At 42.8% G+C, this 16060-nt stretch overlaps 1 protein-coding gene across 4 annotated transcripts in view; it reads left to right on the top strand.

Moving 5' to 3' along the window:
- The first annotated feature begins 9244 nt into the window (after nt 1-9244).
- Nucleotides 9245-16060, top strand: part of Rnf32 (ring finger protein 32) — a 30165-nt gene continuing 23349 nt past the window's right edge. Inside the window, exons 1-5 of one of the 4 annotated variants that reach the window (XM_085836557.1) lie at nt 9286-9309; nt 9805-9870; nt 10033-10104; nt 11133-11227; nt 11779-12043. In XM_085836557.1, the coding sequence (XP_085692683.1) occupies nt 11213-11227; nt 11779-12043 (280 nt within the window). In that variant the 5' untranslated portion in view covers nt 9286-9309; nt 9805-9870; nt 10033-10104; nt 11133-11212. The other 3 variants (XM_021162609.2, XM_029477886.2, XM_085836558.1) reach the window with 3 other exon arrangements.

The following is a 16060-nucleotide window of genomic DNA, read 5'->3' on the forward strand; positions in this document are numbered from 1 at the left end:
CTTAGTTGCTTGTAGTTTTCAAAACCTGGAAAGCACACAGATGTCCATGAACCAGGAGAGGAATAAACCCAGTGAGGTTCCGTCACTGACAGAATAAATCTTAACAACAACAAGCCGTGTATGCATGTAGCGGCATGCAGGTATTTCTAGTGCATTCTGCCAACTCTGAGCCGGATTTCAAAAGTTACATATTATAAATCTTCCTGGATGTAACACTGTGGAATAGGCAAAGCTATAGGCAGTACAGACAGGTGAGCTGACACTGCCTTAAGGAACCACCCCAAGTAACCTGAAGAGAGCAACTACGTCTGTGCCTGTGGTTATGTTGTAAAATCTGAGTGTGGTGGTAGTCATGTGACTGCATTTGTCATGGAACCGGGAAATGTAAAAGGACTCTGTATTTTATCTCAATATACTTGACTTTAAAAGTAGAGGCACATCAATACAAGTTAATAGGACTGATCTTACTGTACAGTATGAAGCCAAGGAATGGTAGTGAGTATTTATGCAGACTACCCATGGATACAGCCCACGGCTACTGGCAATGTTTCAGTAAACATGCTCTGGTTCCCGCTACTGCTGAAAATGGAGATGAGCACAAAAGCAGCATCTGAGGCTAACCACTCAGCAGTCGGACTCACATCTATACAAAGCTTCCATCCCAGCTTCTAATGTTTTCTTGATTTCAGCAATCATTAATTTAGAACTAGAAAAAAGACAGAAGAGCAGTGCTAAGAAAAAGAATTAATCTTGCAGAGTCACCAACCCCACTCAATCAAAGAATCTGAGGCCCAGTGTTCAGATTGAGATTATACACCTTTGTTTTTTCACCCAGTTTTTATGCTGTTTAAACAAGGATTTTTTTTTTAAGCCCTGACTTTTAAAAGGTCATATTGTGCAACATTTTTCTAAATCTTTGTCTGGTCTCACAACAAGGTAAGTTTCCTTAATGCTGCTACAAACCAGGTAAAAGGCATGTCGAGGTGAAAGTTAAATAAAAAGCTATCTCAAATAGCATTTTTAAAAGGCAAACATCAACCTTGTAAGTATTAAAAGCACGTTCTAAAATCCACTCTGATGACAGTTTAAGAAAGCTGCTTTTATGTGCTGGGAGCCTGGCTCTGCAAGGCCTTTTAAATGCCAGTGTTTACCTAAAAATGCAGGCAAGGACCAGAATCTGGCCTTGAAGAGGCGCCTTTTGACTGCACACAGTGAACCCAATCTTTAACCAATAAATTGTTCCACACCTTTGTCTCTGCCAAGAGAGGCAGAAGTCTGCTCTCACAAGAACACACAAGCCTCTTTAGTCAGGTGGCTCTCTCCTCTGCACCTCTGTACTTGTTGGTTTAGAATCTCTGAGTGACAATGCACATCACTGATGCTATGGGGGTTTGTGCTGTCATCTGTGCTACTGATTGTACTTTGCTTTAGATCAAAGCCCAAAACTTCTAGAAAGACACGCAGACCACAAAGTGGCAAGTAGCATGCCATGTTTGACACAGCAAACAATAAAGGACTTTCATCAGCCTGATTAAGAATCCCATGTTTTCAATGCTAAGTCTGATGTCTGAAATGATAGAACTCTCTACATTCTCAAACAAGGAGTTTCAAATATGAAGGAAAAGACATAAAGAGAGCCCACATACCACAAGCTCTGAAATTCCTACTGTTCAAAGAACTGCGGTTTAACCTGCTATTGTATAAAGCTCATTGTAAGGTTTAAGTTGAATAATACACATTCAAACCAAACATGCTAACACACCACTATTTTCTTGGTTGGAAACAACTTGTGGTGTATGTCTCCCAGAGCAGACTGCATCACCAGCCTTGGCCATGTTCAACAGTTACTCTCCCTGTGCGCTTTAGCTACAGGTACTCTCCACAAGGCCCAGCATCAGACGTTCCTTTCCTGTCTAGAGTTGGAATGACAGTAACTTCACCTGGACTTCATCTGTCCAAAATGCCACCATAAGCACAAAGTCATCCCTTACCCAGAGCCTCTATTCCAAGGGGCAAGCTGAATGCACACCATATGATCTGACCCACTCCCTACACAATTCTGCAAGATGACAATTACTTCATTCATTTTCTAAGTGAAGAAATTGAGACAAAATGCTAAAAAACAAACTTCCCTAAAACTTCACACATCAAGTAAGTGGACCCAGTCTGGATTTGAACATCTCTCTGTGTCTTCCACCATCCTCTGTCCTTCATTTTCTTTGTAGTACTAAAGATGGAAACGAGGGCCTTGTACATGCTAGACAAACATTTTACCACTAAGCGACATCGCCAGCCCTGGTTTTTTTCTTTGTACAACTCAAACGTTATTACATTAGTGGCAGCACCCTAAGTTAACATGTGCATTAATTACCGTGGACCCTAAATAGGCAAATAGCAAACTGGGATACCAGAGTCACTGGCTGTCCTGTGTGTGTGTGTGTGTGTGTGTGTGTGTGTGCGCGCGCGCGCGCGTGTGCGCGCGCATATGAGTGACAATGGAGAAAAAATATCCAAGAATCCCTGTTCAAATGGCAACCATGGAAGTGGCAAAGAATGGTTCTGAACCTTGCAAAAGCAAAGCACAGTAACCAGGCTTGCATACTCTATACTTTATAATGGTAGACACATTTTTTGTTTGTTTGTAGACAGGGTTTCTCTGAGTGGCCCTGGGTGTCTTGGAACTTGCTCTGTAAACCAGGCTAGGCTTAAACTCAGAGATCCACCTGGTTCTGCCTCCTGAATGGTGGTATTAAAGGCATGTGTCACTACCACCTAGCTAGTAGACACATTTTAGAGATTATTGAACTTATTAGGAATCTAAAATTCTCTTCCTCCAAATTCTATCATTAGTGTGTGTGACGTATGACACATGCATGTGGAGGTGGGAGAACGACCTTCAGGAGGAATTGGTTCTCCTCTCCCACCCTTACATGGGTTCTGAGGATTGAGCTCAGATGGTCAGCCTTACACAGCAAGTACTTTCCCTACTGACCAGTCTTGCTAGCTGTAAATGTATACTTAATGACGGTTAACCTGAAGGTTGTTCTCCGACCTCCACATGCATGTCATACATCGCACACACTAATGATGAAATTTGGAGGAAGATAATTTTAGATTCCTAGTAAGTCCAATATACAATATATACATATGTACAATATATATGTATGTAGCATTCTAGCCCCATATGGCAGAATACATTTTCTCCTTCTAACTTCATATACTCAATTTCCAGGCCTCACCCTAAAGCCTCTACATCCAATAAGGTGTACACTTAAGAATCCACACACCTGAGACCTCTACACCTGCAACCCATATGTACATGCACAGTTGAAGCCCACATACATTGAGGTCTACATATCTGGAGTATACACAGTTGGGGCCCACAAACTTCAAGTAGACTTCACATATCTGGAGTTACGCACCATACCAGAACTCCACACACCTCAGGTCCACATCTCAGGGCCCATACACCTATGCCCTACACATCTAGAGTTCACACATTTGAGGCCCACATACCTGAAGTACTTATACTAGTAGTCCACACTCCTGGTATCTACACCTCTGGAGTCTATACATCTGGAGTCTTCATACCTGAGGCCCACACTCCCAATGCCCAGAACCCTGAAGCACATATATCCAGAGTCCTCATACACTTCTTAGGGGTGGCCCGACTGCTCTCCCTTCCTTTCCCCTGTTCAACCACGTCTTCTGAAGTCTTAGGGCTCTTTCCCTACTTGTATACCTTTTGCTTTTCCAGATGCTTCCTCATGCCCCTTATTTTGCCAAGTCTTTATCTTTGTTGATTCCTATGGCTATCCAAATCTCCTGATTCTAAAGCCTGGCTTCCAAATCCAGCCAGAGGATTTCAATTTAAAAAAAAAAAAAAAAGCATTCCAAAGCCATCACAAAAGGGCACTGCCACAACTGAAGCACTACCCAGATGCACTTAAATATAGATGGTGTCCTTAAACCCAAACCTGCTATACTTGAGTATTAACACAATTTCTACATGACTCGTTTTAAGAATAAAGGATAGTGACAGCTTCTATAACTAGATTTAGCATGTGTGGAAATATAACCTATCAGAAAGATCAGTTACTATTGCTAAGAAACTATCCAGACAAAAGAACTGGATTTTTCTCTGTGGAAAGTCCTAAAGGATTCAGAGGAGTAGTGCAAACAAATAGTGTATGAAGTAAAGAGCCAGTCACAACTTTACATTATTTTTCAAAAAAAAAAAAAAAAAAAAAGGAGCCGGGCGTGGTGGCGCATGCCTTTAATCCCAGCACTCGGGAGGCAGAGGCAGGTGGATTTCTGCGTTCGAGGCCAGCCTGGTCTACAGAGTGAGTTCCAGGACAGCCAGGGCTATACAGAGAAACCCTGTCTCAAAAAACCAAAAACAAAAACAACAACAAAAAAAGGTATTTAATTCAAAATTCTTCATTTATAGAAAAGGCCAGGTGTATAAACTACAGAATATCAGTTTAGTGGCCTCATTTTTAATACTTATCTGTGAATTCATAAATACTGAGTTCATGGACTGATAGCTTACTTACTTACTGATAGTTAATAATGATGCATTTCATACGTGATGCTGCCCAACCCACCATTATGCTGTCTTTTCTTTATGTGCATATGTGCAAACATTTTTACTTACCTGGACAAAGCCAATAACATGGACCCACTAAAAATAGGGGAGGGGCAAAACTGCAGATTCATTTGCAAGTACATGGTGGGACTCTTCAAACTTGGCTTTAATCTCTCCAGCCTATGCACATGCACATGCACATGAAACTCATTGGTTCACCAAGTTAGTCTTTAGTAGTGTCCTTTCTTTAGTTTATTGTCAGTTCCCTGTCTGAGGCGGACAGATGAATGGTCATGGCTCCCCAGGAATAGTGTCACACAACACCATGGTAAGGTTAGTACAGTGAGCTCCGGTGCTTCCCGCTCTGCTTTCCAATTAAAAGGAGAAAACCAAGTATGTCTATCTCTGAACTAGAGCTGAGGCACAAAGGATACAATTAATTTTAAAAGTCCCAAAGAAAACCCCAAAACACTGTGTGGGTTGAGTGTGGGGAGCTAAAACAAGACTAGAAAACACTGAAAGTCTTGATCTCCAATCATCAACAACCTAAGGAGCCTCGGAACTCATGCTAATAACCTATTGGCTTTAGATTACATCACTCAATGCACATGTCCAGTTTCGACAGGAAAAGACATTGTATGCAAGAAGGCAAGAAAATGTACTTTCGGAAGCCAGAAGGCAGCAACAGACAAAATCATGGCAGAGAGTCTGACGTTAACAAAGAGGAGATTAATGAGACAGTGGCTACTATGGTTAGGATATTGTCTCCAGTGGTTACGTTAAAAGCTTGGTCTTCTTTGTGGCAGTGAAGACATGATGGGAAGTCCTCAGGCATGGAGAGAGCATCCTCTTGGGGAAAGTAAGGGTAGAGTTAGGATTATGGTCAAAGCAAAAGGACCCAAAATTAGTTGGGCTGGAGAGAGAGATAACTCAGCGTTTAAAAGCACTGACTGTTCTTCCAAAGCTCCTGAGTTCAAATCCCAGCAACCACATGGTGGCTCATAACCATCCATTATGAGATCTGATGCCCTCTTCTGATGTGTCTGAAGACAGCTACAGTGTACTTAAATATAATAATAAATAAATCTTTAGACCGGAGCGAGCAGGGTCAACTGGAGTGAGCAGAGGTCCTGAATTCAAATTCTGAAGCAACCACATGATGGCTCACAACCATCAGTACTGCTACAGTGTACTCATATATACATAAAATAAATACATCTTTAAAAAAAAAAAACAAGACAGGATCAAAAGGAAATACAAGTTGAAAATACTGTAACAGAAATGAGAATTATCTTGGATGGCTCATCAGAAGAATGAGCATGTCCAACTAAAATCTGTGGGCCAAAGATTTATCAGCACTTTCCACTAAAAGAATAGTACATGAAGAAGTACCACATCACCAGGAACTAGGGAAATTCAAAACCATATTACAATCTCCTAACTGAAAGGACTTTTTAAAGGGGAAGCCAAGCATGGTAGCTCATATCAGAAAGATCATGAGCTCAAAGTAAGCTTAGGGTAATATTGAAAGCTTGTCTCAATGTCAAGACAAAAGCAGGAGACAAGTTTTAGGAGAAATATGGAGGCACTGAAGCTTCAGACCTTGCTTGTGAGAACTAAATGTGGTGTGACTGCTGTGAAAACCAGTCCTGCTGTAGTCACATATTCTGACCAGTGATTTCACTCACATAAAAGTGGTAAGAGATGTAAATCTGAGTGTTTATGGCAATACTCATGTCTGTCAACATCTGATCATAATCAATTGTGATATAAATGTATAGCAGCATTGTCAAGCTATGATAGCAAAGGACCTCAAAAATGCCACATAAAAGAAGCCAAACACCAAAGGTTATGTATTGTATAGGTACATCTAAGTCTATGGACACAGAATATAAATTGGCGGCTGCTCTAGGGACTAGGGTAGAGCAGACTTTAACACTGGTGTAGGATTTCTCTCCACTGTGCCCTACAGAAATGTCTTAAAACTTGAGGACACCATGACAGCACTGTGGACATATCAAATGCCACCAAGCTAGTCACTCTATGATGATCAGTGTTGTTCTACATGGATGTTACCTCAAAGAATTTCATTTAAAAATTGATGGAAAAGATTGGGCATGATGGTGCACACCTGAATTCCTTGCAATCCGGAAGGATACAGGAAGACTGATTTATTCTAGGCCAGACTAGGCTATATAACAAGTTACAGACCACCCAGGGATACCAAAAAACAAAACAATTTTTTTAAACAAATGAAAAGCTCGGGAAGCTGCCACCAGAAGACCTGAACTTTTAAGAAATGTTCAGAGGAGTCATGCAGAGAAAAAGAAAATAATTTAGGACAGAAACTCAGAACTAGTCTGTTTTTCCAGTTTCCAGACTGACCCATTTGTTCAATGAAAACGAGTGATTACTGGGTTACAAGTTAGGATAAGAATGAGTGACAACATGTTATAACTCACATATTTTAAGAGATGGGTAAAAGGATCAGGAATCCTTTACCAATACCTGGCCAGTACCTGCACTGGCCAGGATATAGTACTGTGTTATTGGACTCAAAAGAAAATTTTAAAAAATATTTTGAAAATCAAACCACTAGTCTTCAAAATTGGAGGATGCAGCATATCTCCTGGCCAACCTATTTTAGATAGCAAAACATCATGAGTTAAATACTTAGATAAGGTGAGGAGGAATTTTTAAATGGGATTTTTATTTTTTATAACTTTATAAAGTTGGAGAGAAATACCTCAAGACAGAATTAGTAGGCACTGTCCCAAGCAATTCACATACAGTATCATGTTTTAACATCATCACAACCCTAAGTTGTGGTAACAGAATCCCTATTTTCATTGAATTTCTTTTTGCTCAAAGTAACAGAAAACTAGACCCACAATAGATGAAAAGACCAAGAGCTGGGCTAGCTCCAGGGCTCAAACTACATCACCCATCTTGGACTGAGTCCAAATCCCAGTTCTGCCATTTCCTGTATAATCTTCTAAGGTTCACCTGGTAGCTCCACACCTTCAGGCTCTTACCCTATGATGCTAATGGAGCAGATGCAGCTGCAGTTTCGTGTCTTTTCTTGTTCCCGCATTCAGTAGGAAGAATTAAAGGAATTTTCCAATGCTTCCCCCAATAAAAACCCACTTGAGTTCCTGTGACTAGCCCAGCTAGGCCAGCCCCCCAGCCCCCACCTTATAATATCATGATGGTTCATCATAGTACCAGAGTTTCCAACTAGTTTAGATTGGCCACATATTTAGTCACAGAATAATGACCAGGACTAGTTGGGGGTAGTTAATAGATGTCCAATGACAGGATGCAACAAGGCCCCTTTGAAAATAAGAAGCCCATAGCTCAGGATAATAAAGCAACTTGTTAAAATTCAGACATCCAAAGAGTTAAATGTAGGTTTAAACTCAGGTCTAGCTAATGGCATCCAAAAACTTTATCCTCTTAGGCTTCAATAAAAACCAGTCTTAGGAGAGCACAAAGGTGGGCCTACTGCTCTCCTAAAAGCATCACTCACTGAAACAAAAGCCAAGATTATACTATTTCTTGAAAGCACCTGAATGTGAAAATTCATAACTAACTCATTGTGAATTTGACTTTTAAAGCTTTTAATCTGCTTCTACAAGCTTCAAGTTATAAGAGCCAATCCAGAAAGTTCATTGCCAAGAAAAAAATTTGTAACTTTTAAGTGGAGTTTAAAATTATATTGTTCCAGAGACTTATCATGTGTACCAGATTTATAATGGCTTTTGGGACTTTTTAGTGACAGAATACCAGTCTTCCAGCTCCGTAACTTCTGTAGACTTTATGGAGGATCTCGCCTTCTTGTGTTTTCTTTGCACTTCCAGGTGAATTATGTACAATTAAAGTACAAAAGGTCTTTCCAGGCAGGAGAAAAAGCAATACAATATTTCTGCTTGGCACCAAGAAGTGAAAGACTTATTTTAAAGGACCCCAGGGAATCAAGCCTGGTTCAATGGACAGCGCGGGGGTGCAGACTTAAGAGGGGTAGGAGGCAATGGCTCAGAGTGCAGAAGGCCAGTAGCCGCAGGGACACCTCTCTCCACCCTCACCTTCAGAGAAGCCTTGAGACCCTAGATCTTGGAAGGAGCCACTAGAAGGGGCGAACGTGACAATTCCTGCATCCCGCAACACACAACAGGCCACGATACCGGGAGCCAAGACAAAATCGTGACAACAGTAGGAGGGTGGATGGCGACGCCACACAGCTCGCAAAACAGTCGAGGGGCCGCTATCAAGTCTTTCGACTGAGGGGACGGCAGAAAGCGCACTACAAAGAGCCGCACGGGTCAGCGCATCCTCGGGACGCATCACGCAGCCTGGCCGGAGGGCAGCGGAAAGGACGCCATTCAAAAACCACACGTCCGAGGAAGAGATGGGAGAGCCCGTGCACGCCTAGGACGCGCGCCTCACGACGACGTAACCGCACCAGCGTCCGGACGCTGACGATACGCGAGGGGCGGAGCCATGATGTAAGCGCGGGCGCAGCCAGCCGCTCGCAGCAGGTGAGATGAAGGGGGGGAGGGGATGTCTGGCCAGACTGCGGGGTGGGGTGGGAGGCGGGGGGAGGAGGCGGAGTGGGGGACCGGCGAGCATGCGCACTGAGAGCCAGGCGGAGCCGCCGGCGTGCGCACCTAGAAGCGCAGAAGCCGCTGGTTGCCGTGGCAACGAGGAGCCGTTCAGAAAAGGTGCGGCTGAGAGACGGGGAAGGCTGGTGTGAGTTTGTCCCGCAGCGCTGTCTGAAGTATAAAAGCTCTGTGCAGAGGAGGGAGCGAGAGCCGAACGCGGGCTAGTGTTGGGGCGGGAGGTCCGGGTCGCTGTGGTCGGTCCGTGAATCCTGCCTGCGCTGCACAAGGCTGTGATATGGCGAGGGACCTCACGGACCAGATTTCCAAAGACTTCTCTTGTCTCTGGGGGCGTATTTTAAATTTATATGCCATCTCTCCAGTGCATTTCTATTGACGCGTTTATTAATTGCCTTCTGATCACTGAAAGCAATTGGTGATTAAATGTCTTGTCGCCTAGTCCTGTGTTTTCCTACCTAGCACAACCTCCTAACCGTGTGCAAGCTAATTACAAACAGGCAGTTTGCTGTTGTGGCTGTCAGTGCCAGGCAGAGGTTGTGTATTTCTCACCTGTTGCCAAACTAACGGGTCACCTCTTCTCTATGTTTTCTCATACAGTTGGACTACATCTGACACGTTTCGTTTTCCTTTCAATTGTCAATTTGCTAATACTATGGGACTATGGTAAGGCAATTTTTAACGCTCTTACCTTGATGTTAGTTACAATGGTACAATAAAAACCTGGTGAAATTGTAGACTAAGTAGCTACCTATGGTTACTGATGGTATGAATCTTGTTGAAAAAGTGAACTTTTTATGATGCATATTTGGCATTGCCAAATTACAGGCATTTTGAATTTGGAAAATAATAACAGCGACCCTTCAGTATTTTACATGCCTTCCTCCAGCCAAGACCACGGTAAGGAATACTGCATACAAACTTCTCTCATAGATCTCCATCCCAGCACTGAGAAGTAAGGGGAAGGTGAAAACTGCCCTCGGCTTCTGACGGGTCTGAACAGCAGCTGGTTCTTTGTCTTAAATCAGGTGGCTCACACATTAGTTCCTATGGGACTTACTTTCCTGTAATCTTTTCAAGTGTGTGTTGCAGTGCTGGGGGTAGAACCCAGGGCCCCATGTATGCATGAATGTGTAAGAGCTGCTCTGTGAGCACATTTCTGGAAGTTAGTTCCTTGATACTATTCCGTTACGTTGCTTTTTAAAAGGTGCTTTTTCTCTCCACTGTAGAATATTATGGACAGCATGGTCCCAAAACTAAAAAGGTTAATACCAAGTCTGCCCCCCCCCCATTTTTAAGGGAATTGGAGCAACAGTCACCATTTATGAGTGTGTTATGCAGATCAGTCCCTTGGAAGCCCTTAAGGAGGTTTTCTCTTAATATAATAATCCTGCAATGTCAGCATTTTTGTGTTTTTTATAAATACAAAACTGAGCCAGAGATGCTTAAGTAGCTTGCCCAAAAAAAGTAGAAAGCAGATTGGGACTAGGTATCTGTCCCCCGTATTCTGTCTGCCTGTGTGTTGGCCAGGTTGAAGGCAGTCGGCATGTGGCATACATCCATCTTCTTTATTGTTTCCCTTCTTGCCAAAACACAAACAGCATGCTGCTTTCCTGGGCATCTCTGCTCTTGCTCCTGCCATCTAACACACACATTTCTCTCTTTAAGACTTGGGCTAAATGTTGTCTTCAAGGGTTGTTCATTTACTTAGTGTCTCATTTTGGTCTAAGACTTTGTTCTAAGACTCTGGTTTTGCTTCTAGATTGTTCTTTATAGTCACAGTCTTTCTAGTACCATGGTAAGCTCTTTGAGGACAGGGATGGATTACATAAGGCAGCTCATGCTGCTCTGTGGCTTGCATTCCTTTTACCATCCCCATAGCCCTCGTAGATTTGGATGTTTACATACACTCTTACTTTCTGTTACAGCAGAAGAATGGAAGTTATCATAATGTAATGTTAGCAATTATTAAAGCCACACCACAGTGTTTCCTGATTCCTGAGACAGCATGCTAAGAAATAAGGTACTCCATCCTCCTGAGAACAGACCCAGGCTTTTATTTACAGGGTGTAGTCTAGCTGGACTTTCTGCAGGTATCAAAATAGTTTACAAACCTTGTGACCTTGGGGAACTGTGAGCAGAAGTGGGAGGTGCATGTGATATGGGTAACAGACAGTCTCAGGGTGCTACTTGCACACATCTCCTGGCTCAGGGACCTGGTTCTGCAAGAAATGTTTAAGTTTTCACCAGAGAGCTTATACTTAAGAGCAAGATTCCTTTTAAGGTTTGCCTGGAGTCTAATTTAGTTATAGCAAAACAGCAGGGTCTTACTTAAGCACCCACAGGTTTGAACTTATTGGTTTATAATTAAGGCTCCAGTAACTAATTGGAAAGATTGCCCTTTATTTCTACCATAGATGTTGGGCCTGGATTTGCTCTGCTTAGGTACTGCTCTGACATTCCTTCCCACTAACTTGGTGATCTGCCACCTGGGAGCAACAAGGCCTCCGTTTTCTTCTAAATGGTGTTACATGCTGGTCCACTAAATAAGACCTCCCACTCCCATGTTTTTAGGATCGTTCATCTAACAAAGGTAACTTAGCAGTCACTGCAGTTGCCTTACAGGACCACCTATTACATGATCTTCAACTTGGACATCTCTCGGTAGCAGATCCTTGTAAGATAAAAGCACGAAAGAAAGAGAGGAAGTCAAAATCTCTCAAAAGAGATGCAACAGCCATCATAGATACTGGGCTTAGAAAAACTACAGAGGGTCCTAACATGGAAGATACAGAGAAGGAATATGTTCTAGACCCCACACCACCACCATTAACTTTAGGTAAGCTAACCTGACCTTTTTTCCTTTGGCTTAATGCTAATTAACCCAGTGTAGCCTTGTCAGGCTGTTTAAAGAGCTGAAGCAATGCTATATTTGGGGTAAAGAGACAACCATGACATTTTCATTTTATTAGCAGCCAAGTGTGTTGTTAATAAGGCTTTAATGCCAACTCTTCATCTGCCGAGGTTTTTTTTTTCACTTTGGAGGTAAAGTATTGGTAGAACTGTCCATAAACAAGATGGCTATTGGCAATACTCTTTGACTAAGTTGCAGCAACAGGGGCGGGTGACTTGCTTTTGTGAGTCTGAATTCCTGAGTGTGTACATTGTGCCTGGTTTTGTCATGTGCCCTGTGGCACTCCACATACTGCCAGAGTTGGATTAAGTCCTGCTGTCCTTCCCTTGCATATTTTTCTTGGCTTTGGGAGTCTCCTTCTATAGCCCATGCTGGCCTTCAACTCTTTTTTTTTAATTTTTAATATTTTTTATTACATATTTTCCTCAATTACATTTCCAATGCTATCCCAAAAGTCCCCCGTACCCCCCCTACTTCCCTACCCACCCATTCCCATTCTTTTGGCCCTGGCATTCCCCTATATTGGGGCATATAAAGTTTGCAAGTCCAATGGGCCTCTCTTTCCAGTGATGGCCGACTAGGCCATCTTTCGATACATATGCAGCTAGAGACAAGAGCTCCGGGGTACTGGTTAGTACATCATGTTGTTCCAACTATAGGGTTGCAGATCCCTTTAGCTCCTTGGGTACTTTCTCTAGCTTCTCCATTGGGAGCCCTGTGATACATCTAATAGCTGACTGTGAGGATCCACTTCTGTGTTTGCTAGGCCCCAGCATAGTCTCACAAGAGACAGCTATATTTGGGTCCTTTCAGCAAAATCTTGCTAGTGTATGCAATGGTGTCAGCGTTTGGAAGCTGATTATGGGATGGATCCCTGGATATGGCAGTCTCTAGATGGTCCATCCTTTCATCACAGCTCCAAACTTTGTCTCTAACTCCTTCCATGGGTGTTTTGTTCCCAATTCTAAGAAGGGGCACAGTGTGAACATTTTGGTCTTCGTTCTTCTTGAGTTTCATGCGTTTAGCAAATTGTATCTTATATCTTGGGTATCCTAAGTTTCTGGGCTACTATCCACTTATCAGTGAGTACATATCATGTGAGTTCCTTTGTGATTGTGTTCCTCACTCAGGATGATGCCCTCCAGGTCCATCCATTTGCCTAGGAATTTCATAAATTCATTCTTTTTAATAGCTGAGTAGTACTCCATTGTGTAAATGTACCATAATTTCTGTATCCATTCCTCTGTTGAGGGGCATCTGGGTTCTTTCCAGCTTCTGGCTATTATAAATAAGGCTGCTATGAACATAGTGGAGCATGTGTCCTTCTTACCAGTTGGGACATCTTCTGGATATATGCCCAGGAGAGGTATTGCTGGATCCTCCGGTAGTACCTTCAACTCTTAACCCCCCTGCCTCAACCTCCTGAGTGCCTGGACTGTAGGCATTTGTCTGTATCTTTTTGTTTTGTAAATGTAGTTCCCATCTCACTTCTTCTAAATGAGCCTGGTTCCATTGAATTGAGACCAGCGTTGGTTGGTGTCCCTCCTCCTCTGAAGCTTGCTCCCTCCAGTTGAGGCAGCCGTGTCTCCAGCTGTGCATAGGCCAACAATGGTGCTCATACTCCTCAGCCCTCAAAAGTCTCCGAGAATTTGTGTAGTGATCCTTACTTGAACTGTCTCCGTGTTCCTTATTCTGAGGAACTTCTTGCCAAAATTCTCACAGCCTCAATACTTTTTGGTGAATGAAACGCTTTGCCATTTGCTTGAATAACATCCACAAATTTAGTGTCTTTCCCATCTTAACTGGATCCCTGTTAATACACTTTTTCTTTGGGGCCATAACTTTTTCTTTGAGGGAAAGTCTCACTGTGTGGTTTAAGCTGCCTTAAATTCCCTCTTCCTGCCGCTCCCACCATAGGCCAATATGAGTATTGCAGAAATATAATTGTAAAATTCTTGGGAATCTATTTTTCTATATTTAAAGTTTGGCACATAGAAAATTTCGTCTTATCTTGGCAACCTCTGCACACAGTTGCTTTCTGTGAAATCAAAAACTTTCCCCTTTCCCACTTGAAGGAAGCGCTTTACTTCCTGTCTTGGGTACATCTGGGTGACTAGCAACTCTGATGTGCTGCTCTGGAGTGACAACAAACCCTAAGACTATAATACTGCCACAGTCTATCTTATCACCAAGAAAACTGCAGAGGGACAAGGGGCACATCACATACACAGCCTGGATACACTAGGCAAGAATGGAGCACAGGGCAGTGTGAGATTTCATTGTGCTGCTTAGATTGGGGGAAAAAAAAAACCTTCTGAATTGTTTTTGGAATATGCCATTGACTGTTTTCAGTGAATCATTAGAACCTCAGACAGCACAACCACGGATAAGGGAGCACGAGTGCAGTTGATAATTAGCTCACATTAATTCCCTGGTACTCAGCATTATACCAGCATATTGAGCACAGAATTCTTCATCACATTCTTACAATCTATTGTAAGTCTGGAATCATTTTATCCTGGAAAGTTAGAAATAAAACATTCCTAGATGACTAGGCATGGAGAATAGGTTTGCTTAGGGATGTTGTGTTATAGTGTGTGCAGGTGTCAGAGACAGGACGCAGTGGGAGGAAACTCACTCATTGCCAGTTATCTCATTTGCACCCCTTTATTCCTTTAGCTGCTGGGGTGAGGAGAAGAACGTTTCCACATTTGATTACACGTTCAGAATGGCCAGCCAAGAGTGTGACAGGCATCTCGAGAGAAAGCCTTGTCACTGATGTTCACCAAAAAAGCCTTTTCTCAGCTCTGATGCTTGTGGGGTGGGCTGCTATTGCAGACACATGTCTGTTCAGTTCACAATATGGCCTTTGACAATAGGATTCACTTCACCTACAATAATACCCATCATTATTCTAAGAATAAACAAAGACTCATTGCTCAGTATGGTAGGCATTTAACCAAGACAGGAGAGGCCCTGAGTCCTATGGCTCTAGGCTCAACTCAGCTTTTTTGTTTTTCTCCTGATGGCTTTAGTGTTGGTATATTTTACCAGACGTAAATCTAGTGAAGTGAGTTAAGCTTCCTTATATTATATGTAAGTTTGGAAAATGCAAATGTTAATATAATCTTTGTATATGTTTTTCATATGTGGAGGCATGTCATATGCATTTGGAGGCTTTATTGTTAATCTGTGTACCAGATGCTGTCTGTGGAGATCTGTGTGGCTCTGAATTACCCTCTCCAAAGGGGAGAAGGAGTTGATGGCAAGGTTGGGGCTACCATGTGGGAAGTGACTGTCGTAGGCTTGAGCACTTTCCAGCAGTGAAAGCTTCAAGAGAGACTTTCTCTTCCTCAAAGTGTTACAGCTCTATATGACAGACAGACAGACACTCTCAGACTGTCTTTGTTTATTCCTTGTAGACAGGGCCTTATGTACATTTTGGGGTGGGTTGGGATCTAAAGGCAGGTGCTTTCTATTGGCTTGGTCTGAGATGTTAAGGATGCCTCATTTGCATGTGGGGGGGCTTCGGGTGCTCCCCCTACATGACTGGAACAGTTCTCTCAGTGGGTATCATGGTCACATGTCCCAGGACAGAAATGTGTTCAGAAGTAGATGCAACTCCTACCGTTCTCAGGTATGAGGGTACCGGGGCTTCTGAATCTACTCAACCTTACCAAGTTTTTGTCTGGTGACACAGTTCCACTTGCTCCACAGCTAGAGGTTGCTATCACTTATTGTCTGAGACAAGGTCCCTCAACTAGAATTCACCAGTTAGCCTGGACTCTGGCCAGCAAGCTCTAACCATCTTCTGTCTCTGCCTTGCCAGCACTAGTACACACCAGCCTTTTACTTAGATGATGCTGATAGAGCCCAGGCTCATGTGGATAGGACTTTACTGACTGAGCTATCTCTCCATTTTTGACATGCATTTTATAATTA

This window comes from Mus caroli, unplaced genomic scaffold, assembly GCF_978045245.1.
Source record: "Mus caroli unplaced genomic scaffold, Mus_caroli_1 scaffold_4, whole genome shotgun sequence".
NCBI classification, from domain to species: Eukaryota; Metazoa; Chordata; class Mammalia; order Rodentia; family Muridae; genus Mus; species Mus caroli.